The sequence below is a fragment of the Trichosurus vulpecula genome, chromosome 3 (genome assembly GCF_011100635.1).
Source record: "Trichosurus vulpecula isolate mTriVul1 chromosome 3, mTriVul1.pri, whole genome shotgun sequence".
NCBI lineage: Eukaryota > Metazoa > Chordata > Mammalia > Diprotodontia > Phalangeridae > Trichosurus > Trichosurus vulpecula.
Genome location: NC_050575.1, coordinates 278,059,917 through 278,086,325, shown reverse-complemented (window position 1 = coordinate 278,086,325; position 26,409 = coordinate 278,059,917). Strand labels below are relative to the sequence as shown.

The following is a 26,409-nucleotide window of genomic DNA, read 5'->3' as shown; positions in this document are numbered from 1 at the left end:
ATACCATGGAGTAAAGTGCTTCAGGGGAAGTTAGTCCAGGAGGAATGGGAGATACTCAAGAATGAAATTCTGAAGATACAATGGGAAACTTCCTTCAAGGGGGAAAATTGGATTTAAAAATTCACTAATCAACTTAGATTTTTTTAAAAGAAATGTAAGATGGAAGTAAGACCAGGTAATAGAAGATGAGTATAAGAGTGAGACATGGTCCCATAAAAAGTTTCAGTAATGTTCAATAAGAAGAGGAAGAAGCTAAGACTAGTGAGAGAAGATAAGGGCAACAAAAAGGGCTTTTTATATAAAATATTATAGTGGGAGATAAAGGCAGATCAGAGGATGGATTCGAATTTTGCTAGCGATGGATGGGAAGATGATAACTGATGATAGAGAAAAGGTATAATTGTTCAATTCTTATGTGTTTCCCCCCTTGATTTCTCTGAAAGGATAATAATTTTGCTCTGGAAATGAAAGAACAAAAATTACTATCAGGGAGTTGTGACCCAAGACAAGTTACCTGGTTCAGATGAATTACATTCTTGGGTTCTTAAACAGCTGACAGATGTGATTGCAAACCTAGTGAGATTTGAAAGATCCTGGAAAATGGCAGGTGGTATAAGATCAGAGAAGGGCAAATTCCCCAGTTTTCCAAAAAGAGAAGACCAAAAGCATCTATAGATTACAGGTCAGTGAATTTGACTTCAATCTCTGGGGAAATTATTGAAAGGATTGTTAAGGAGATTGGTTGGCAAATATCTAGAAAGGGAAGCAGTGATTATCAAGAACCAACATGATTTCATCATGAGCAGGTCATACCACACTACCCTCATTTCTGTTTTAGACAGGATTTTTGATAAAGTATCTCCTCCTTTTCTTGTGGAGACAATGGTGTGATATGGATTAGACAATAATACCATCAGACAGACTCAGTAGGTTCATGGTTAAAGTTCAGTATCAATATGACAGGAGGTCTACAGTGGAGTATCCTAGAGTCTCTACTTGGTCCTGTGCTGTTTAACCTTTTTGTCAATTACTTGGATAAAGGGAGAGACGGTATGCTTATCAAATTTTCAGATGTTAAAAAGCTAGGAGTGCTAGCTAACATACTGAACGAAAGTGTTAGAATCCAAAAGCATCTTGACTGACGAGAACAGAAGTGTCAAACTCAGCTCAGGGGTGGCTGAACCAGATTAAAATGTAATTGGGAAATATTTAACAAATCAAATAAAAATACGACATGAAAAATGCTAATTTGTGGTTTTCTAAGTCAATATGCAACCTTCAGGGCTCTGTTTCTATTTGAATTTAACACCACTGGGCTAGAATATTGGATTGATTCTAATAAGATGACATCCAACAAGTATAAATGTAAAAAGTCTTGCATTTGGGCACAAAAATCAATTCCACAAATATAATATGGTGGAATCTTGCGTAGATAGCATTTTTTTCTGAAAAGAGAGCTGGGTGATAAACCCACTCATCTGCATCTGGAGTACTGTGTTCATGCTTTAAGTGTTCATGGTTTAAGAAGCATATTTAGAAGCTTCAGAGTTACCAGAGAAGAGTGATCAGGATGGTGAAAGACCTTGAATTTATGAGCTATGAGGATTGAATTGAAGGAACTAGGCGTGTTTGGCCTGGAGAAAAGAAGGCTCAAGGGGAAAGTGATAATTGTGTTCAAGTATTTGTAGGCTCTTCTGTGGAAGACTTGCTATGCTTGAACCCAGACTAGACACTAACAGAAATAGGAACAATGGGTAGAAGTGGCCAAAAGGCTGATTTCCTAACAATGAGAGATGGTCAAAAATGAAATAGCCTTTATAGGTGGTGGGTTTCTCTTCCTTAGAAGTCTTTGAGAGGAGGCTAGATGCCTTGGAAGTGTCATGGGGGGATTCTTTCATGTGTGGGTTTGACTAAAGGGCTGCTGAAATTCCTTCTACCTCTCAAGTTCTGTGATTCTGAGGTCCCAGAACCAATGCTTTTTCCATGAAGTGATGCTCCTTTCTATGCCCAGTTTCCTGGTTTCCTGCCTCTGAACCTCACTTTTTTATTGATACAGTCCCTTCTTCTTAATGCTGGATGTCTGTGACATTGTGTGTCTGCTTGGACATCTCTCAACTGCCACTGGAACCTCTACAGATCTATTCTCCTCATTTGATTAGAAATCTTCTATTTATATTTATAGAAATCATACACACACACACACACACACACACACACACATATATATATATACATGTGACTCTGTCTAGGGTCTAGTGCTTCTTAAACTGTAGGTCACGACCCTATATTGGGTTGTGAAAAATTTGGCAACAGAAAAAGGTTTTTGAACGTACGGCAACCAAAAATTAATTAAAAATCAAATGCATAACGAATCCGAGGTGTTTCAGGTGGCGCTTGCCTGTATAGCATCGCACAACTTCACTGCGGCCTTGGTTCTGAACACAAAGCATGTGCACATTGCACCTTGCATGCCCTCATGGTATACAGTGCCAACAAATGCTGCCAAAACATGAAAAGGAGTCACAAGTGGAAAAAGTTTAAGAATCCCTGGTCTAGACCATGGCTAATGGTAGTTAAGGGGTCCTTTTCCTTTAGATTGGTCAATTGGTTTTAGAACTTGTTCTCCATCCATGTTCCTGTTCCCTAGATCAGAGGTGTCAAACCCACCACCCCAGTCTTTTTTGGCATGGTCCATCTCCCCGTGTCTCAGTTCTCAGCTATGACATTTTGTTGGGGATCCCTGGCAGCATGAGGGCAGTTGGGATTTCTAGAGACATTGGAAGCATGCCTTGCCTCTTTCACAACTTTATAGTCAGGGCTAGCCCCGAAGGTTAGCACCACACTATCAGAGAGGCAATTATCTCCTAGTGGATAGAGTATTGGACTTGAAGACAGAAACAACAAGGTTCCAGTTCTACCTGTGACATTTACTGCTTGTGGGGGCAAATCACTTCACTGAACCTCAATTTTCTCATCTATAAAAGGGAGACAACGGTACCTCTACTACTCAGTTTAATGATTTCTATGAGGCTCAAAGGAGAGCGTTGTTCAGATGTTTTCGGTCGTGTCTGACTCTTCACGACCCCCATTTGGGGTTTTCTTGGCAAAGATACTGGAGTGATTTGACGTTTCCTTCTCCAGCTCATTTTACAGATGAGAAACTGAGGCAAACAGGGTTAAGTGACTTGTGCAGGGTCATGCAGCTAATAAGTGTCTGAAGCCAGATTTGAACTCATGAAGGTGAGTCCTTCTGACTCTAGGCCCAGCACTCTACCACAGGAGATAGGGCTCTTCAAATGTCTGTGATTCTCAGTATGAATTCCCAAGTGTTCTAGGAAGCAGCCCTGCAATTTTATTGAGACGGACTTGAAATTAACAAAAAAGCTGCTGTCTTGCCTAAGAAAATAACAGAAGCCATGATTTTTTTTTCTGTTTCTTTAAACAGAGAAGCTTGGAATTAGGGTTAGGGCATGATACACCTGGAATCAGAAGACCTGAGTTTGAATGTCAGCTTTGATACATATTTCTTGGGTGACCTCGGGAAAATTACTTGGTTTCTCTGAGTGTCGGTTTCCTCACTCACACAATAAGAGAGTTGGACCAGATGATGTCTGAAGTGCCTTCCCTCATCAGACGCTATGATCCTAGGTGTCCTCGTAACATATCCTCGGAAGGTAAATAACCTGTTTGGGGGCCTGGTAGAGGAGCTGATCACAAGCCGAGGGGCACTGAAATCTAGTCCTTTACCTTGGTGCTGATCACGTAATTCCCTTCAGCACAATCGGTTATTGCATACTAAGAAAAACTGGTAATGCATAACATATTGGCACGAGTTCAAAGGCGATGCTTTGGGCTGTCAAAAAGAGTAGGGGATTTGCACTGCATCACCAGATGGTTACCATGTACTCAGGAACACCTGCTTTGTTTTCCCATGTTAAGACAAGACTAAGCTGAATTTCTGATACGAGATGCCTATGACAGTACATTGAGCTATTGCGAAGTATTTCCTAATGATTCTGGAAGAGCCTGGAGCAATGCCTTGCTTTATGGCATCTGGAAACAGCTTCCTTTGACCAAAACACAGCAATGCTTTATATAAATTGAATATTGGCCGGTAAACATGTGAGATATATATGTGCACATACATGTGTCCATATATATACAGATGTATATAATATATACAGTTTTTTTTGATTGGTCCAATGATTTCAGCAGTATAGGGAACTCCTGAGGAGGAACTTTCTCTCCCAATAAGGACCAGCGTATGTTCTGCAAATTGTAGCCTTAGCATGTTGATCTGACCAAGGCAAAGAGAAGTGAAATTGCCTGGGGTCATACAAAAAGTCTATGGGAAAGGTGGGACCCAAACCTATTTGGAGTCCTTCTGAGTCTGAGGACAGTTGTCTATCCACTATATCATGCAGCCTCTTATCTACTATTTATAGATTGATAATTTCTGTGATGAATTGCCCCCAAATTCTTCATGCAGAAGGCCACTGATGTCAATCTCCAGTCAATTGTTGATTTTATGGTTCAGTTGTTTTTTGGTTGTTACCCTGTTCGAGGTTTTCTTGGCAAAGATACTGGAGTGGTTTGCTCTGTCCTCCTCCAGCTCATTTCACAGATGAGAAACTGAGGCAAACAGGGTTAAGTGACTTGTCCAGGGTCACGCAGCTAGTACGTGTCTGAGGCTGGATTTAAACTCACAAAGATGACTCTTCCTGACTCAGGTCTGGCAGTCTATCCACTGTGCCCAAATAGCTGCCCTTTCCAGTCAGTTATCCTGTCTCTATTCCAGCTAATGTAAGGGTGAAGCTGCCTTCTTGCATAGATTGCAACCCTGGGCCTCATCTAGCTCCGTGTTCCTCTATGATATCCTTTCTCCATGACGGCTCATCAGATTTGAAGTGTAATATCTGCTTTTCTACGTTGTGAGGAACATTAGGGCACAAACTGATCACACACAGGTGAATGACTATACAATCACGTAGTATAGTGACAACAACCAGGTCCAGCTTAAGAGATGATTCTGTATGCTCCTTTCTGAGCTTCCCACTCTTGTTCTGTATGGGTCATTTCCCTTGGTCTCAAGCCTTGGAAGAAACCACGATCTTTTTTGGTGAGGCTCTTTCAACCCTTCACTCCCTCAGCAAATGAAAAAGTGCTTTCGGCAGCTACCCCCTCACATTTCTGAGTGGTTTGTTCACTATTCCTGCATTCAATGACCAGAATTTACTGAACGCCCAAGCACACAGCCTAAGTTGGCCTCCATGAACTTCAATTTTTTTTCATCTTATGATATCAATTCTCCTTCTTTTTGCCTTTTAAACTTTTATTAATTCCCCCCAAGTTTTCCTAGGGGCAGCTTCAAGTTTTCCGCTTTACAATCCTTTTTCTCTTTGACTCCTAATTATTCAGGTTCTCTCAGATCAGGGTAATATTCCGCACAGCTCCCCCCCCCCCAATCAATTCACAATTCATATAAAGATTGCTCCTCTCACAATCCAATAGGGATGCACTCAAAAATAAACATACAGGATTTAATAGCTTAAAACTCCACAATGACTTTTAGGATACCCTGTATGATTGGGAAAGATGGAACTTGATCATCTATTTTGTTGGAAAAGATTTATTCATATTGTGAATGGCATCACTATCAAAATGCTGAAAGGATGTCATATTATCTCAGAGATGTAAAAACTAGGTCATTATAGACTCAGTGATTTTTAGTCAGGCAATAAAAAAACAGACAAACAGAACCTAACAAAATCAGAGTATAAACCACAGAGATTACTAAATAGCTCAAGACTTACTCTTCCACTTATAAAAGATTCTAATGGTTTGTAAAACTTATCAAAGAATTCTAATGTTGTGGATAGGCTATATCAGATTGCTTGCTGTCTTGGGGAGGGGGAAAAAAATTTGGAACTCAAGATCTTATAAAAGTGAATGTTGAAAACTAAAAAAAAAGTAAGTAAATTTGGTTTTCCTTTCCCCCCTAAGAATAAATAAATAAATACAAAAGAATCTTAAGGCTGGAAGTAACCTTAGAAGTCTTCTAATCACACTTCCCACCCAATGCTTTAGGAATCCCAGGAAAAATCTCTGAAAAGTAGTTAAACAGTTTTTCTGATTGAGTACTTCTAGTGGCAGGAAGTTCACTACCTCAGAAAGCAGCCCATTCTATTTTTTGATAGCTCCAAATGATGAAAAATCCTTTCATATATTGAGTCAAAATATGTTTCCCTGTAAATTACATCCACTGATCTAATTTCTGCCTTTCAGAACAATACAGAATAAGTCTATTCTCTGTTCCATATAATAGGTCTTTGAATATTCAATGGCAAACACTGTATCTCTCATTTTTGTCCTGACTACACCCTTTTAATACCCTCAAGTATTCCTCCTGTGACATGGTTTTAAGACTTAATCATCCTTGCCCCTCTCCTCTGAATTCATTGTGGTTTGTAAAAATGTTCCTTTTGAAGAGTGTTAGTCAGATATGTAAATTATATTCCAAGTGTCGTCTGATCAGGGCATACTGATAGGAAGGTAGGACCATTAATTTCCTTAATCTGGACACAATATTACTAATAATGGATAAGATTGCCTTAGCTTTTAGCAGCCAGATCACAATGATTTCATATTTAGGTTGTGATAACTATAAGCACTGTCCTTTTCATATGAATGGTGTGAAGACAGGACATCTCCAGTCCTATGTTTGAACAACTGATTTGTTTTTACCTAAAAACGGGAATTTATATTTATCTCTATTGAATTTCTTCTGTGATTGGAATGGTTGCCTTGAGAGGTTATAGGTTCCCCCTCCTTGGGGGTTTTAGAGGAGAGTGCTCCATTATTCGTTGAATATATCATGACATAGCTTTATTTCATGTTATGATTTGGACTGGAATGCTGCTGAGGCCCCTGACAACTCTCAAATTTTAGGGTTCCTTGATATAATGTTTCTCAGATTCTTCAGTGTGCTTCCATTTGGAACCTTTCTTCAGTTTGTGTCAATTTGTTATTCATCATTCTTATTCATCATTCATCTAGCTATGAATTCACCTACTAAATTATCATCTAGCCCACATTTCTTTATTCTGGTGACGAGGATACCATGGGACGCATTTTGTCAAATGTCCTGCTGAAATCAAGATGCACCATCTCACAGTATTTATCTCAATCTAATAATTGTATCATAAAGAATAAATAAGGTTACTGTGGTATGAATTTGTAGTGGTGACACAATTTGTAGTGCTTACTGAGTCCACTACAAATTTACGTTGTTTAATCTCATCTCGACGCAGCAAGGCAATCCTTTTACTTCTCCCTAATCGATAATCTTGCATTCCCCACAGGAACTGTTCCAAAACTTCTTTTCTCTCTTTAAGTCCCTTATTCTTTCTTGTACTTCATGTAGCCAATAAGTTCCCAAGCCTGGAAGATTCTATCTCTACATCATAAGCACCGACTATTCCCTTCCCTCTGTTGATATGCACACCATTTTATTTCGTGCTCTTATCACTTAAGCTCCCAGATAGCCTAATTGGTCTTCCTGCCTCAAAATCTCCCTCTTCCCCCATCTATACTCCACATTCTAAAAACATGAGTCTGATCATGTTATGCCCCTGCTCAATAAACTCCAGTTGTTCAGTTGTGTCTGACTCTTCCTGACCAATACTGTTAATGGGGTTTTCTTGGCAAAGATGCTGGAGTGGTTTGCCATTTCCTTCTCCAGCTCATTTTGCAGATGAGGGTAAAATGATTTGCCCAGTAGCTCAGCAAATAAGTATCTGATATTGGATTTGAATTCAGGTCTTCCTGACTCTAGGCCCAGAGCCTCTACCCACTGAGCCACCTAGCTGTCTCCACATCTCCATAAACTCCCACAGCTCTCATATCCCTATGAGGAAATACAAACATTTGCTTGGTATTTAAAGCCCTTTAAAACTTGGCTCCAACCTATCTATCCATTATTACACATTAGTCTCCTTCATATACTCTACAATCCAGCCAAACTGGCTTTGCTGTTGCCCGCACAGGACACTCTACCTTCCGTTTCATGGCCTTTGCCCAGACTGTTCCCCATGGTTGGGATGTTCTCACTTTTTAGAATCCCTGGTTTCCTTCAAAGCTCAGCTCACATGTCACCTCTGACATTACCTGGTGTTCATCTTACATAATCTTATTTCATACGTATTTATGTCTATACAAATTGCCTCCCCTGGTAGAATGTAAGCTCCTTGAAGGCAGAACTATTTCATTTTTCTTTGTATCTCCTGGGATTAGAATAGTGCCTGCCACATAATAGGCGACGAATAAATGTTTGTTGACTGCTTGACTAGTATGTTCTTGATGGTTCATAGTCACAGAGTCATCAGATTTAGAGCTAGAAGGAGTTCTGTACATCATTTATTCTGTTATCCTGATGAGGGAACTGAAACACATGAAGTTACTACCCAAGGCTGTAGCAGTAGGTAGGAAGTGATAGAGCTGGGAACCCAAATTCCTGACTACACATCCGATAAATTGTGGCTACTACTTTCTTTTATGGCAGCTAGATGGGGCAGTGTATAGGGTGCTGGGCCTGGAACTAGGGAGACTCATATCCCTAAATTCAAATCCAGCCTCAGACGCTTAGTAGTTGTATGACCCTGGGCAAGTCACTTAACCCTGTTTGTCTCAGTTTCATATGACATTGAACTGTAGAAGAAAATGGCAAGCCACTCCAGAATCTTTGCTAAGAAAACCCCAAATTGGGTCACAAAGAGTCAGACACAACTGAAACGACTGAACAACATTTTCTTTTATAGTCACAAATCATCTGTTTATCCCAGGATCTTACCAGCTATTCATGTAAAACCTGCAGGTTTGTAGTTTCTGCCATTTGGAATTCTATGCACTTCCTGCTCCACACTTTTTTTTTCTGCTTTTTGAAAACTGGAACAAAATTTGCCTATCTCCAATCTCTTGTCACTTCTCCCACTGTATACGATTTCTCACGATGATTGTCAACAAGTGCACCATGATTGCATCTGTACATTCTTTCAGTACACTGGTTTGTGATTTGTCTGTGCTTGGAGCCTTGAATTCATTTTAAAAGGCTAGGTGCGCTATTATTCTCATCTGACCTGTCTTGGGTTTCAATTTTCTCAATGATATGTGTTCTATACTTTTCAGAATGTAGGTCATTCTTCTCCTCATAGAAAAAGATGGAAGTAAAATGGAAATTGAGTAGCTTTTCTTTCTTTAGTCCTCAGTAACATTATATCATTTCCCCAAGAATTGGCCTGTTCCTTCTTTGTTCAACTTCTTTTTTTGAACAGAGTAATGATAACAAAAAAATCCCAAATGAAATTCTTTATTTTCCTCAGAACTTTAAAGAACATCAGGCCATTCTGAATTTTAGTCTTATAGATTCAGGGTATGATCTTTCTAAGTGTGAGATTATTAGAGACTGCTGTGCATCCACATTGGTTTCATACACCTTCTTTGTTACTGCAGGGTCAGAACTTAATTTTTTTGAGCCTCTCTCTTTTGATATCCTCATGACTTTAGGAAAATTAGAAGAGGATTTCTGTCAGTGTATTAGGTATATCCTCTGTTTATGGGAAAGCATGAACAAAAGTCACACAGAATGAGCAGGCATGAATGGGTTGAGATCTATACTATTGGACCCACTGCCTACATTGATGAAATCACAAATCTATTGGAGAATTAGAGAAACTCCAATTATCCTTTAGTTATGGGATTATACACTTTTTCCATGACACTTCTGTGAATTGCTTTGCTAAATGTTTAGAATACCCATCGGACTATGCTCAATGTTCTTTTCTAATGAGGTCAACTTTTTCCCAAGATTCCCATCATTTCCATATCAAGAAACAGTCTAAATCCCAGTACTGATGCTTAACTACCTCATTGACCTTGAATGGCATCTCCCCTCTCCAGACCTCCATTTCTTCATCTTTAAAATGAAGAGCTTAGACGAAATGATCTTTCAGGTCATCTCTAGTTCTAAATCCTTTCCAGTTCTAAATCCTATGAGCTTATGCCCTTTCTTGGTCAGAATTAAGCCCAGAATAGGTATTCTCATTTCTTCCTCTGTCATCTGAGCAATGAAATTCCAACTAGGTCATTAAGAAATTATCATATGTTTTATTTTTAGCATAATTGGACATTCAACGGTCATTTGAAAATTCGAGTTTTGCCACCATTCCTATATCTTGCCTCTGTGCTGGTTTTGATATAGAGATTATAGAATTAGAATTTGGAAAGCATCGTGCATGTGCTTTCCATGATTTGCTTACATGGTCTGTTGTTCTCACAATATCTCTTCTATTCCTCTCTCTCCTTTTAAACTCACCCAAGGAAGGGCTCAACACTTTGCTTCTTCCCTCAGGTTTGTGGATTATTATACATCTATGTAGCTCCTTAACATTCAAGTTTATTCCTGCCCTTTCTCACCTCATTAAATCTATTTCTTTTGAACAAGGTATAGCTTTTCAACACAATTATGCATCTGATCCCACACAGTTATCAGCTCAGATTGGATTGTGATACCTATGAGAGTTTATTTATTATCTCTTTGCTTTGAATTTGCAAGTTTGAGTTGTTTATTAACTGTAAACTGTGTACAGGTGCAAGCTAATTATCCAAAGTTATGCAAATTTCCTTTGACCTTCTTTCTTGTTATTTTTCTACTGAAAATTCTTAGGTACCTACCTCTGTTATGGTATTTAATTCTATGTAACATTCATCTTCCATTGTATTTGGCTTTACAGCTTTATCTGAGTGGTTTCTTTTTTCCTTTACCCTCAAATTTGAGTCATCTTTATTTTGGTTAGTTTCCTGCCAGACACAGAATCAGAGTTGGGAAAGACTTCAGAGACTATCTGTTCTAACTTGTACGTACAAATGAATCCCTCTCCAACATCCCTGACAAATAGTCATCCAGCCTTTGCCTGGAGACTTCCAATGAGGAGGAACCTACTACCCTCCTGGGACAGGACATTCCATTTGTAGATAGCCCTGATAAGTAGAAAGTTATTCCATATACATAGGCTAAAGATCCTTGCCAGTCATTATGAGATATGTTAGAAACCCCTAATTCTGCTCATACCAAAAGTCATACCATTTTGTACCATCTCAATGTCAGTTATTCATCCTATGATCATCCTTTCTATTCCAGTATTACAACCTTCAACTGGAGAAAAAGATGAAAACAGTATTCCTAGCCTCACATCCTCTAGTTTTTTAGCTATGGCTTTAGAATCAACATATATTTCAGATGTGGGCTGGTTAGTTGACTGCCTGTGCTCACAGGTTCCCTCATGAAAAATCCCCTGACCAATGTATCTCTCTGTGATATCAGTAAGTACTAGTTGGTACCCTGGCAATGATTTTGTGTTTGGGTGCCATGGAAACTACCCACACAGTTTTTCTCTGAAAATGACAGCTGTGCGTGCCTTATGATTCAAACACCACCCAAGCTAGAAAATGCGTAACCATGAATTGGCACTCCTTTGTCAGTTAAATGTCACCTGTTGAACGCCTACTGTATTGCTCATGCCAGGGGTTTTGTTTCCTCTTTTATCACAGAGAATCTGGAATACTTAGCCTTAGTATTGGGCATTCTATGCTAGAACTTTAACATTAGACTTTAGGATATGTCACTTCAAGAATGAAAGGAAATGAACACACTGTTCTTTTATATTCCAAGAAATATTAAATTCTCAGAAAGATATGATGGGGTTGCATCCTAGAGCTCTGGCTATGATAAAACCTTTTGATTTTCATCTTGGACTCTTTATAATGATTCGGTAAGGCCATGAATATGGAGGCAACACATGAGTGTTTCAGTTGTAGTGAAGATGGTTTCAAATGCCACCTATGACTCAACCTTTCTGAATCTCTTCTATATTTGTAAGATGGAGATAATGGGGTAGCGGGAAAGAGAAGAATACAGCATTCTAGGCATTGGGCTTGGGAAACCTTTTACTCAACCTAGGAAGTGCTAATTTACTCTCTTAGTCTTCTTTTCTTCATAATGAGAAAGTCTAATTAATATAGAAAGCTACTTTAGAGATTCTGGTTTTTTGTCCTGTTGTAATAGGTTCTTCTTCCTATCTTCTCTATTATTCACTTATAAACACATTACATTTTGAAAGTATTCATTGTTCATTTTGTTGACAGGGGCAATTGATAACTGACTTGGAGGTTTGCCTTTCCATAAAATTTAGAGTAGAAGGACTTGAAGATATCTATTCTATGCTTGTAATTTACAAGTTGGGAAACTGAAGCGCAGAAAGAATGAAATCTTTGTCCAGGTTTATGAGCTAAGTAGTGGCAAGAGCCAGGATTAGAACTCTTATCTCCTGATTTCCAATTCAGTGATCTTTCTACTACACCATACCTACCTTCCTTGTCTCTCTCATTTTAATTTTCTATTACTTCAATCTCAACTCCACATAATAACGTACTCCATTGACTATATTCATGGTGCCTTTCCATGAGAATCTGACATATTAGTGAAATGATATTTCTGGTAAGTCCACTTTGATAGACCCAATATTTGAGAAAATTTAATGAGATTGTACCATGCACTGAATTTCTATTTCCATTAAAGCATGTCTGACCTAGTTTAGAACCTACCTCAAACATGGGGATTTAAACATTTGACCCAAGTCCAATGTTTTTTACTTTCCCATTTATTTATCCTGGCTTACAAAGTGATTTCTGCCTTCTTTTTTGATGAAAAAGAAGAAAAAAGTGTTGATTTTTAAAAAAAAGCTATAAAAATATCTTGAGCATCAAGCAGCACTTTAATGAATTAAAGCCAATCAAATCCATGGATCCAGTTTCTTTTAAAATATACATGCATCTCCAAATAAAAAGGTATTTATTTCGTATAATGGTGAACCCCGTTGTTTGAAAATGCACTCAGGAACTTGAAATACCCAGGGTTTTCTTTGCTTTATATAGGGCCACAGGTTAGTAATCCTTACTAGGTAACCAATTATAAGAAGGATGACTTGAACATCTGTGTTATTATCCAATGAAAATATAGCCTGAAGCTCTCTCTTACTTCCTTCTTTTTATAAGATCTTCACTTCTTGAACAGGAAAGAGGGCTGCCTGAATGAATAATGTCAACTGTATTATTTCAATTCAACTCAACAAACATTTCTTAAATGTCTACTAGATATAAGGCAGCATGCTAGGTACTGATGATGGTTTTCAAAAATCCTGGCCTTAAGCAGCTTACATTCTATTGCGTTAGGTCAGAGAAGGAAGGTGGTACTACATGTATAGAGTTATATGAAATGTGAGGTCTAAGATGCAAAAACGTTCCTTACACTTTCTCTGCCTTTTACTTACTTGTTGATAATCGAAGAGGAGGAAATTAGAAGGTAGAAAATAATTCTACTTACCAAGAAACTTTTTCATCATATATAAACTGTGGAGAAAAGAAAAGATATCTTAGTTATATGAGGAAACATAATCAACCTTACAAATTATTTACTATATACTTTCTGTAAAGCAGCAATTAGAGCAGCACTATCCCAGGAGCAATGAACTGTGGGCATCCAGCTGTACTAGTCAACTCTAGGTGGATGGTCCTGGAGGTAAGGTTGGGAGGGAGATGGAGATTCAGCTGTCTATTGCTTTTGTATATCCTGGTAAGTCAGCCAGTCAGTCAATTATCATTTATTAAAAGCCTACTATGTGTTGGGCATTATGTTAAATTCTAGGGATACAAAGAAAGTCTCTGCTTACGTGGAACTTAGAATCTAATGGGGGAGACTATATGAAAACAACTATGTACAGATAAGCTGTAGACAGGCCAGATGGGAAATGATCAATAGAGGGAATGCACTAGAATTTAGAAGGATTGGGAAAGGCTTCCCATAGAAGGCGGGATCTTAGTTGGAACTTAAAGGAAGCCAGTGAAGTCAGTAGTAGCAGTGGAGGAGGGAGAGCATTCCATGCATGAAAGATAGCCAGAAAAAATTCCCGAAGCTGAGAAATGCAGTATCTTGTTCAGGAGGCAGGTGTTACTGGATAGAGGAATATGAAACAGGGCTTTGTATTTGATTCTGGGGGTGATAGGAAGCCACTAGAGTTTATTTTGAGTAGGGGCGTGCTGTAGTCAGACCTGTGCCTTAGGAAATTCACTTTGGTGATTGAATGGAGGATAGACTAAAATGGGGAGAGATTTATACAGGCAGACCAAGCAGCAGGTTATTGCAATAGTCCAGGTGCAAGGTGATGAGGCCTGCACCAGGGTGGTACCAGTATAAAAGGGAAGTGGGCCACATTTGATAGATTTTGCAAAGGCAAAATTGACAAGCCTTAGCAACCAATTGGATTTTGGGAGTAAGAGACAGCGAGGAATCCAGGATGGTGTCTAGGTTGTAAGCCTGGGAGATTGGTGGTACCTTCCACAGTAATAGGGAAGTCTGGAAGTGGGAAGGGCTTGGCAGGGGTGGGGCGGGAAGATAACGTGCTTGCTTTTGGACATGGTGAGTTTATCATGTCTACTCATCATCTAGTTCAAGATGTCTAAAAGGCAGCTGGAGATACAAATCTAGAGGTCAACAGATGGATTAGAGATGGACAAATAGATTTGAAAATTATTAGCATAGAGATGATATTTGAATCCATCGGAGCTGGTGAGATCACCAAGTGAAATAGGCTAGAGGGAGAAGAAGACTCAGGATGGAGTCCTGTAGGACATCTGGGGTACTAGGCATGAGCTGAATCCAGCAAAGAAGAGTGAGAAGGAGTGGCCTGTTAGGTGGGATGATAAACAGGAGAGAGCGAGGTCCTGGAAACTTGGAAGAGATGATTAAGGAGGAGGAGGATGTGTCAAAGACCTCAGAGAGATCATGAAGGGTGAAGATTGAGAAAAAAGCCATCAGATTTGGCATTAGTAACTTTGGACAGAGCAGTTTTGCTTGAATGATGAGGTTGGAAGCCAGATGGTAGAGATCTAATCAGAGAGTGACAGGAAAAGAAGTGGGGACATGTAGACAAAGAGTTTAATCACAAAGGACAAAAGCAATGTAGTCAGATAGCAGAGATGGAAAGATCAAATATAGTTTTTTTTCAGGATGGAGGATACGTAGGCATATTTGTAACAGGGTAGCAGGAGAGATTGAAGATAAGTGAGAGAATGGGGATGATGGAGGGGACAATCTGTTGGAAGAGATGGGATGGAGTGGAATTGCTTTGCCTTGGCAAGGAGTATGGCCAGCTCTTTGAGTAAGACAGGGGTAGAGGGGGGTGGCAAAAGGTATTGGAATGATATGAGACAAGGCAGAGGGGAGAAGAGGGAGCTCCTGGTTAATGACCTCAATTTTTTCAGTAAAATACGAGGCAAGGTTTTCAGCTGAGAGGGTGAGAGGAAAGGGATCCATGAATGATTTACCTCCTTGATTTATAGAAGTAGCATGAGCTGCTAGGGGTAACGTGAGTAGGCAATGTGAAAAGGAATATTAGAAGAATGAAGAGTAAAAAACCTGGGCATTGTCAACTCAGCAAAGTCAAATATGTATGTACATGCAATTATATAAATATACACACCTACATATATGTGTATATATGTGTCTACATACACATATCTGTATATATACACATATATGTGTATGTATATATATTTTGTATATATGTATGTATGTGTATATATATATATATGTATATATATATATATATATTCCTTCTGTCCTAGCAGAATTCTGAATGCACAGTTCACAGCCTCTGTTTTCCATACTCACCTTCACCAATAACCAAAAAAGGGCACCAGATTCGAACCAAAAAATGAATACTTTGAGTCTGAGTTCCATAGTTCCTATTTTTTTTAACTCCAGCAGGGAGTGCCCTATGGAGGGCTTATTAGTAATGGAGCCTCTACAAGAAGCAAGGGAATAGGATAGCCTTTTGGGACCCTTCAGTGGCTTGGAAGAACATGTGATTTCACCAGATGTGGACAGCTGTCCATGTATCCCCCATTGTTCAATGACTTAGGATGCCCATCTCAGCTAATAAAGGTTGTGCTATTCAATCACATAGGGAAACAGTCAGGGAAACTAAAATTAAAAAAAAAGTATGTGTGGTTTACAAGGGACCTAGAAAGGCCCAGCAGTTCTTCCATCTTTGGGGAAAAAAGATGAGAATCTAGGGGGAAAAACACTTTAGGAAAAAAAATCCCATATTTCCCTGTAACACTTCTCTCATAAAAGGGAAAGAATGAAAATTGACGTTCCTGAGCAAGTATTAGCTTTATGGTTTTTATTTCACCCTTGTGTTCACAAAGATTCAGTTGTATGGAGATGATGGAGAGAAGGATTTCTAGGATGAAACTGGGGAAGGTTCAAGTGAAATGGGGAGGCATATTAAAAAAATTCTGGATGTTGTCAAGTTAGCAAGGCCTGATAACATATCATTTAATACCCATAAGGCATCCTTAGTTGTTACTGTATAATCCCTAACTCTTAAGTTTGGAGAACTCAAACATGACTGGGGAGAAAAAAATGGCTGTAAAAATTCTAGTGGGAGGAGCATGCTCTAATAGCCAGAGAGCCAGCCTTGAGTCAGAAAGACCCAGGTTTGAATCTAGCCTCTGACACATACTGTCTGTATCACCCTGGGCAAGTCACTTGACATTTTTAGTGCTTCAGGAAACTATCTATGATTAACCATGAAATTGCAGAACAGCTCCTCATCTGCAGTGGTGAAGTGAGTTTCCTCAATGGGAGCTCCCTTCACATGTGAAATCATTACATCCAGACAAAATATAGTTCCATGTCAACACTTCAGTCTATAGTGGAAGAGATCAGCAAACCATCATTTTACGGCCATAGACATATGTGTGTGTGTATATATGTATATATATATATATATATATATATACATATACACACATATGTAATATAACAATACTCAACAGGCATACAATCCACATATACGATTTATACCATACATACATACATACATACAGTTGCATATAAAATAAAGAGCCAGAATTGAAGTCTGGGTTCAAGGTCTACCTCTGACACATAGTGGCTTGTGACCCCGCCTAAGTCACTGAAGTTCTTGGGACTTCATTTATTGTGGCTGTTTAGTCGTTTTCCATTATATCCGGCTCTTCTTGACCCTTTTTGGATTTTCTTGGCAAAAATATTGGAGCAGTTTGCCATTTCCTTCTCCAGCTCATTATACATATGATGAAATGGAGGCAAATAGAGTTAAGTGACTTGTCTAGGGTCACACGGCTAGTGTCTGAGACCAAATTTGAACTCAGATCTTCCTGACTCCAGGCCTGGCACTCTATTCACTGTACCACCTAGCTGCCCTTTAGAGCTTTAAGCAACTCCCTAAGACTTTAAGTTGCAGAGAAGATACCAACTTGCTTTGATAGATGGAGTTTCCTCCCTTGGGAGTTCTCTGAACAATTTAGAGGTCCATTCTCTAACCCTTTCTCTAATACACCCAAAGCCTTGGATGACAACTCATCATGGTTTTGTAAAAAGCAAATTCTGTTTGACCAACTTAATGTCTTTCTAGCAAAAAGACCTAAATCATAGGTAATGTGGAGTCTGAATAGGTGAGGGCACGTCAAAGACTATAGGAATACTTTGGCTTTCATTTTAGATGATGTTCTCACTAAGAAGCAGGAAAAAATGGGTCTATGCCATGAATCTCCCACCGATAGGTGCCATTGGGCTCCTTTGTATCCTCTAAGATAGATAAGATAGCTCCTTATGCCTTTATTTAGATGAAAGAATCATATTAGTAAGCCCTTGAGAAGAGAAATAGTGAGAATAGCTGGCATTGATTATTTATTTAGTTTTAGCTATTTTAAATAAAGCTGTTAGGAGTCGTTTAAAGAGATGAAGTCTATAAGCTTCAAAAACATTTGAAATTAGAATTAGAGAGCACTGACCTATGCCACAGAAGACTATTGTTAGGTGAGTACACAGGGGCACAGAGGATAACACCCAGTGTCTCAGGATCAACAATGTTATATTCTCCTGGGACTAGTCATGGCCCCAAAGCTAGGATCACAGAGATAGAGCTAGAAGGAAACTGAGAGACCATTGAGCACAACCTCCTCATTTTACATATGAGAAAACTGAGGACCACAGAGATTCAATGACTTGTTTATGGCCACACAAGGGTAAGTATCAGAGACAGGATTTGAACTCAGATCCTCTGAATCCAGAATCAGAACCACACTGCTGTTTAATATACTATTTAAGACAAAATAGCCACATTGATGAGATCAAAAGAAGTCTTAATAAGTTCTTAGATGACACTAAGTTAATACCTTCTTAAACCATGAAAACCTGGGTTCAAGTGTTACCTGACCCATTCTACCTCTGTTCAAGGTCCAATCACTTAACATCTCAGTGCTGCCACAAACCCTCAGATTGTAAATTACAGGTGAGCTACTGCTCAGATCAGTGGAGAGAGATTTAATACCAAGAGTTTCTCCTCAATGAAATCACATTTCTGGACTAATAACGCTAGTTATTATTATGAAAGCAGAATCCACGGTGACCTGAGTAAACTACTGAAATATTTTATGAAAAAACAGCATGAAGCTGAATGGGGGCAAAGAGCAGAGTCCAAGTTATAGGCAAGACACCCTACTATTGAATGGCAAGGGGAGCAGGGGAGGGAGAGGTAGCAGGTCTGAACAACCACTGTCAAAGATAAAGATGGTTTGGAAACATTCAGGTAATTGAAGAATTTTTTCACTTTCTGTCTATGTGTCTGGCATGCGGATCTGGCCCTCGGTGACTGTAAGGTGAATGTGAGTCAGGTGCTAAGGAAGCTGACAGGTTTCTGTATCTAAAATGGAATGCCTGAATGGCATTGTCTCAGACAGATCATAACACATGAGAGTGAGGAAGTAATCCTTTGTTTTTGCTTGGAATCAGCCATGACCTTATTAGAGTGCTGGTTCTATATTTTAAAGTAGAGCCGGAGGAGAAACTAATAAAGTACAAAAAAAGGAACCAAATTGATGGGATGGGAAGAGGTCATATTGAGAGGATATTTATGGAAGTAGATTTGTCTAGTTTAGAACACAGAAGGCTAAAGAGGCTTACTAACTACATTTAATTATATAAAAATGCTATTCTTATGAGGGGGATGTGGAAGTGCTCCACAGAAGTCTAAGAGGAAATTGGTTCAAAATGGCAGAAAGGAGGATTTTTCAGATAGGAAAAAAATAACATCCTGACTACGAGGGTGATTAATCATTAGGACAGGATACAAATGTAATTGTGAAAATGTTATGCCTGAAAAACTTTTAAAACAACATTTTACACACCCACACACACACACACATAATGTATATACATATACATGTCTGTGTATATATGCATATATATAACTAGATCTATACAGATAAGCTCTTACGTGTAAAGAATGTTTCACAAAGGTTGCTTTCACACACATACATACACATAATTTTATTTACTCTTCATAATAACCCTTTGGGTCAGCAGAGCAGGTACTGCCATCCTCATATTGTAGAAGAGGTGACTGTAATCTAGAGAGATTAAGGGTCTTGCCCAAAGTCACATAATCTGTAAGTAAAAAATCCTGAACTCAAATGATTTTCTTCTCGTTTTTCTTCCGTGATATTATGCTGTTTCCCCGTGAATCTATGTGTTGTTAAAAATAGATCGATGAGATGTTAGATCAGGGCAAGGTTATTCTTTCATTCATCAGTTATTAACTGTGGCTACAAGTACATGCTAAAGCAGTGCTACTAATAATCGGAGAGGAAGACAGGGAAATGTGTGCCATCTTTTAAGAGAGAAATGACTTGTACAAAACACTAGCCATAGTCACCACTAGATGGTGCTCATGTTCTACGTCTCCTTTTATTTCTTATCCTGAGACCCATGGTAGCACAATTTAAGTGGAGGTGTTCCAGGCTCTGTTTCTCAGCCCCATTAAGTCTCCTGTAGGGAGGGAGAGGCCTCTGCAATTTGACAGGCCCACCAGCTGGTTGCTCCTAGTCCCCGAGGGCTAAAAACTTCCTGAAATAGCCTTCAGCTAACCCATCAGTGTCACAACTAGATGTGACATTTCAGAAGCATGTCATTGTACAGGACATCAACCTTGGGACACAGACCCTGTATCTCACACTGATGTGCTCAATCATCATGTTCTCCTGCAAGCTTGTTATCTTATTTTTTTGGCCCAGTCAAATAACCCAGCCCTTTTTTGAATAGATTTTCAACTTTTGAAAACAAGTGTTGAGTAAGAGTCTCCACTCCTTGTACTCTCCTGGTAGTGTTTGGGGCTAGGCAATGAGATCAGCACATTTCAGTAGCCGCTGGGTTAGATATTCTGATACCACTCAGCGCTAAGGGTGAGCCAAGCCATAGGTTTTCTCCTCAAGAACTAAGGGTCAGGACATAGGCTCAAACTGTAAAAGACTGCTTAGTCCAAGCTCCTTGTTTTAAGAAATAGGTTATTGAGTTCCAGAGAGAAGAGGACTTTTCCAGGTCACACAGGTAATAAGAAGCAAAGTCAGGTTTTGAACCCAAGTAGTCCAACTCCAGATGTAGTACGGTCACCACCATACCACCCTACCTTCCAGGCATCCAATTACTATATCATCCCAGAGTCAAGTCTGTTCATTTCATTAATGTTCCCTTTTCCTCTTCTCCTTAGAGATTAGGGGTCCTGAAAAACCACATATCAAATTCCTAAAGTTCACTCAATCACTGAAATATATTAAGAAGGCCAGAGATGAAGTGGCCTTTCTTTCCTTTCAGAAGTTTATTGGCAGAGGGTAAAATGGTAGCTCTTTGCCTTGTCTATTCCTGAATTCTATGCTTCGCTAGACTAGACGATACCTAAGGCACTTATGGTGGCATTCTCATTCTCTATTGGCATGACAGGAGAAGCCTCTACTCCCATTCCCACCTGTTAGCTTTGCCTGATCCAGGGCAGATCATAGCATATGTATCATCTTGAACACACCGAACTGATCTTATATCGGCAACGTTGGGGTAAGGGAGGAGAAGCAATTCTGTGGAGTAGCAAAAGGAGCTCTGAAATTTGGGTCAGAGGACCTAGGTACTCTGGATAGCCTAGGACTGCTACCTTTGTGACTTTGGCTAAGTTGCCTCAGTTTTTTTTAAAATCTGTAAAATGATGATGAGTGGCTAGGTGGTGCAGTAGATAGAGTGCTAGGTCTAGAGTAAGGGAGACCTGAGTTCAAATGTGACCTCAGACACTTACTAGCTATGGGACCTTGGGCAAGTCACCTCATCCTGTTTGCCTCAGTTTCCTCATCTGTAAAATGAGCTGGAGAAGGAAATGGCAAACCCAAGAAAACCTCAAATGAGGTCATAAGGAGTTGGACATGACTGAAACAACTGAAGTGCAACAAAAATGAGGATGTTGAACTCTAGACAATAACTAAAGCTCTTTCCTTCCTATGGCCCATCTATTTCCCACCAGAGGAAAGCTGAATTTGGCTCCCTGCGGGCAAGAATCAGGTCTTTTGTCTCTTCATTATTCCCCACAGCACATACAACAATGAATTGAACGTAGTGCTTAATAAAAATTTACAAATTGATCCAAGTGGGTTTGTTGTTCTTCAGTAGCATCCGACTCTTCATGGTCCCATTTGGGGTTTTCTTGGTGAAGATGCTGGAATGCTTTGCCATTTCCTTCTCCAGTTCATTTTATAGAAGAGGGAACTGAGGCAAACAGGGGTAAATGACTTGCCCAGGGTCACACAGCTAGTAAGGGTCTGAGGCCAGATTTGAACTCAGGAAGATGAGTCTTCCCTGACTCCAGCCCTGGTGCTCTATCCACTGTGCAATAATGCATGTCACCAGAAGGGGTCACTCTCAAAGGCCATTATTCTTTGAGGTGAAAATGGGTTCAAGGAAGTAAAGAGCTATTCAATTCCATTACTTTTTTCCCCTCTTCCATCTTGCATGGTTGTTTTATTTTTCAGCTAAAAAACATTTATTTTCTCTCACCTCTTCTTCATAAAAGAAAAGGAAAAGCAAAAACCCCGTAACAATTATGTACATTCCAGTAAAACAAATTTCCTCATTGTCCTTGTCCAAAAATATAAATTCAGTTCAAACAAACACTTAACAAGGCCCACTATATGTCAAGAACTGTGCTGAGTGGTCACTGTCCCCTAATAAAAAATCTGATTTACAAGAATAAGTATTAAGTTAAGTAGAGTGTGATGCTTCAGCTTGTATCAGACACATCCAGCACACCTAACCCACACTTTGTGCAGCCTTTGTTGTGTTGGCTGCAAAGGAAAGATCCAGACAAAATGTAGTAGGGGTGTTGAAGGGGAAAGATAACACTATCAACTTGGGGTACGCAGGGAGGAGAACAAGGAGGGCTTTGTAGAAGAGAGGGCACCTGAGCCACATGAAAGAAGAGAAGGATTCAGAAAGGCCCATGTGGAGAACAGACTACAGCCTCTGCAAATGCAGGGAGGCTGGAAATAGCATTTCCTTTTTGAACAGCTAACTGTCCAATTTGGTGGGATTGTAGAATGTGCAAAAGTGAGTAATGTGAAGTAAGCCTGGAGAGGTAAGCAGGTACCAGACTTACATGTCTGGGCTGACAATTCAGTTGGTAGGACATGATATTAACGAAGCCAATGTGTCCTGATTTTGATCCTTCTGCGTCACTTTGACTTCATAAAGATAGGAATTATTCCACAGACTGTACAACTGAATCCATCCAGGTCTCTTGTGAATGTGTACCATTAATCACTGAATAAGAGATCTGTAGAGTTGGAAGAGAACTCAGCTATCATCTAATTCCACCCATGCATGAAAAAGAATCGACTCCCTACCCCCCACCAACTGTAATATACTTGACAAATGGTCATCCAACCTAAGCTTGAAAACATGAAAACCTCCAGGGAGGGAGAAATCACAACCTACCCAGGCAAGCAGATCTTGTTGGGGATTGCTTTCTTAGGAAGCTTTTTTGAATATAAAGCCTATATTTGTTTTTTTTTTCAACTTTCATCCATTGTTCCTAGTTCTGCCTTCTCCCCATTTCCCTACTGATATTTCTCTAATGTATTAAACACCCCCAGTTTCTTTGAGTAATCCTCATATGGCAAAAACTAAAAGCCTTTTGCCTCCTTAACCATTTTTTTCTGGACTGCAAATTTGCATGTGACGAGCATGTAAACTAATGTTCTGGCCATTCCACTCCATACCTGCAGTCCATGCAGCAGCTACTACCATATTTAGAGAAGCTGTCATTGTCTATGGTCCTTCTTCTTCTTCTAAGAAATTACCCAAAGCCTCAGCCTTCATGGAAATAGCTGAACACCAACTAGAATGCTGAACCTATCATGGGGTTACCTTGACTGATGTGTTCCTCTGTGCTCTTATTAGGAGTTTTCTATCAATTTTGTAGGCAGGAGGACTGCTGGGTTTATCACACACTTGGAATTGGCAGCACTGACAAGCTAGTCAGGTTTTAAAAATACCTGCATGGTATCCAACAGAAGGAAATGTCCTAATACCTTAATTTAGGCTTTCTTGTCAAAAGGCTGTCTCTCTGTGTGAATGTGATACTATTCATTCAGCATCCATAGGACACACTCTTTAAGTTGTTTTCTTCAGTAGTAATGATGAATTTGCACTGATGAATCCACAGTCTTTCACTTGGTCTTCCATATGACTAGATTATATGCCTAGCATAAAGGCATGATATAGGGATGGGGACTTTTAGTTATCTATTTGTATCCTCAGAGTGTGGCATTATAATCCTTCCTTCCTTCCCTGTTAGATGTCTTTCTGCCAAAAGAGAGTATTTAATAACTTCTCAACTTGCTTTAATGATAACTTCATCCTTCAAGATGTGGAGGACTCAATGAGGGAAAATTCTATTCTGGATCTGATTCTCACCAAGAGGGAATAACCGGTTGCTGGAGGAGAAATGGTAGGAACCTTAGAAAGAAGTGACCACTCTTTCCCAGAGTTTCTGAAAGAGGAGAGAAAGCTAGGCATAGTCTGAACTGTACTCCAGATTTTAAGAGAGTAAATTTCAAGTGCTTCGGAGGATGAATACATAGGATCCTATGGACTGAAATTCTGTAGAATAGTTCAGGCCTGGAGGCATAGAAAATGTTGAGAACCAAAACTGAAATAATTCCATTGGGGAGAACAAAAGGGAGTTGTCTGAAGGGAATAATATGGATATATACAAAATTCACCAAACAACTTAGATCTTAAAAGGATACTTATAGAACAGAAGTTCTTAACTTCTTTTTGTGTATGTCAGGGACCCCTTTGGCAGTCTGGGAAACCTGTTGAGTCTTTTTCAGAATAATGTTTTTGAATGCATAAAATAAAATGCTTAGAATTGCAAAGGAAACCAAAGATTCATGAAAATAATGATATAATTTTTTTCCATCCAAGTTCAATCCCCTCCCCAAATCTACAAAGGGTCCGTGGACCCATGGTTAAGAACCCCTGATAAAAATGGTGGAAACAAGGGCAGATCACAAGGGATGAGTACAAACACGCGGCATGATCTTGTAAGAAGGGTGTCAGCATATTAAAAGTCCAAAGAAACAGAATGGAAAGGAAAGCCAAGGGCAAGAACAGTTAGTTGTTGGTATTATTATTGTTGTTTGTTATTCTTGGGGAAAGAGAAAGATCAAAGAAGGGATAAGACTGCTGCTTGAGTTGGATAACACAATAATAACTGAAAACAGAGGGAAGGAAGAAGTGCTTAATTCTTAATTTTGCTCTTGTTTACCAAGGAATCTGACTGGAAAGAATCTAACAGTATTGACTAATGAAGAGTTGATTCCCAAGATAAGCAAGGGAGTAGTAAGATAGCATGTACCTACCATATCTCTCTGCTTGGCAAGGGGATGAAGTGTTTGCTGGCTAAAGTAGTTTCTAGGTTCTTTTGGTCTCCTTGTGGTGATTTATTTATACTGGTTAGAGACAGTGTGGTGTTGTAGACAATAGGACAGACTTAGAGTTAGGAAGACCTATTTTATTTCTGATACATTCAGAAGTAGTTATGTGACCAACAGCAGGCCACTTAGTCTCTCAATATTCCAGGCAATTCAATAAGATTATAACTTACAGATGAGTTGTTGATCTGTATCATGAGAACAAATTTCCACATTGAGAGTTAGTTTTCTACCTTGATGACCTCACAAGCCCATGCCAAAAACAAAACAAAACAAACCCTACCCAAAACTAACAGACAACAACAACAAAATAACACAGTGTTAATTTTTGTTCTTTAAATCCACTTCCCATTTTGTGGCAAGAAGAGCTTGTTTAATAAGCCTATTTGGAGTTGTTTTAACTCAACACCATAGCTTTACGTTTTATTCTTCTAATTTGATATTTATTCTGATCTTGGCTCTAATAAGTCAATGGCTTCATTTATTAATCTTTATATAATTCTACATATCTTATATGGCACAGATGTATGAGAAGATATGGAGAGAAAGTATGAGAGAACAGGTTAGGGAGGCACATACATTGAACACCATATCTACCTAACCTTCCTTGAACATTGACTAATGTTATCCTGCACTATCTCGTAGAACTCCTTATAGTTAACCTTTTGAGAGCAATATTTTCCCGATTCAGTTTTAAGCTTCTTGAAGTCAGGGATCCTGCCTTATCCTAGGTTTGTCCCACAACCTTTATCACAATGTGGAGCACCTAGCAAAAATGGATAAATATTTGTTGTTTGCTAAGTGCCTACATATATATCCGTATATTTATGGACTTAGATCCAATAGATTTTGGGATAGTTTAAATAAATAATAGTTAATTCTTTTAAAGTACTCTTAAGGGCAGCTAGGTGGTGCAGTGAGTAGAGCACTAGCCCTGAAGTAAGGAGCACCTGAGTTCAAATCTGGCCTCAGACACTTGACACATGTAGTAGCTGTGTGACCTTGGGCAAGTCACTTAACCCCAATTGCCCGGCCAAAACCAAAACAAAACAAATAAAGTACTCTTAAGTATTTTAAGCTTTCTCCCTTATTATTCTCATTTACTCCTCCAAATTCAAATACCGACTGTATGGTGAAGAAAATGTGCATTCAGGCCAGACCTCTCTTCTCTTCTGAGCTCCAGAACCCTATCTCCAACTGTCTACAGGTCATTTCTACCTGGATATTCCACCAGCTCTATAAAATCAATATGTTCAAAATGAAACAGATTATCTTTCCTTCTAAATCTGCTCTCAATATGGACCTCATTATTTTTGCTAGTGGCACCACCTTTCATCTAGTCTCCCATTGGAAATCTTACTGCCATTGTCGCCTCTTCCTTCTCATCTCTCACATGTAATCAGCCAGGAGGCAAGAGCAGTCCGCATGATTCAAAAGGTACCT

General features: G+C 39.3%; 1 protein-coding gene across 1 annotated transcript in view; it reads right to left on the bottom strand.

The window, feature by feature from the left end:
• The window catches only part of LOC118842481 (sodium/potassium/calcium exchanger 3), a 122,704-nt gene that overhangs the window by 74,334 nt on the left and 21,961 nt on the right, over positions 1–26,409 (bottom strand). The window contains exon 3 of the mRNA XM_036749970.1: positions 13,436–13,461. Coding sequence (XP_036605865.1) covers positions 13,436–13,461 — 26 coding nt within the window. The remainder of the gene's footprint in view (positions 1–13,435; positions 13,462–26,409) is intronic.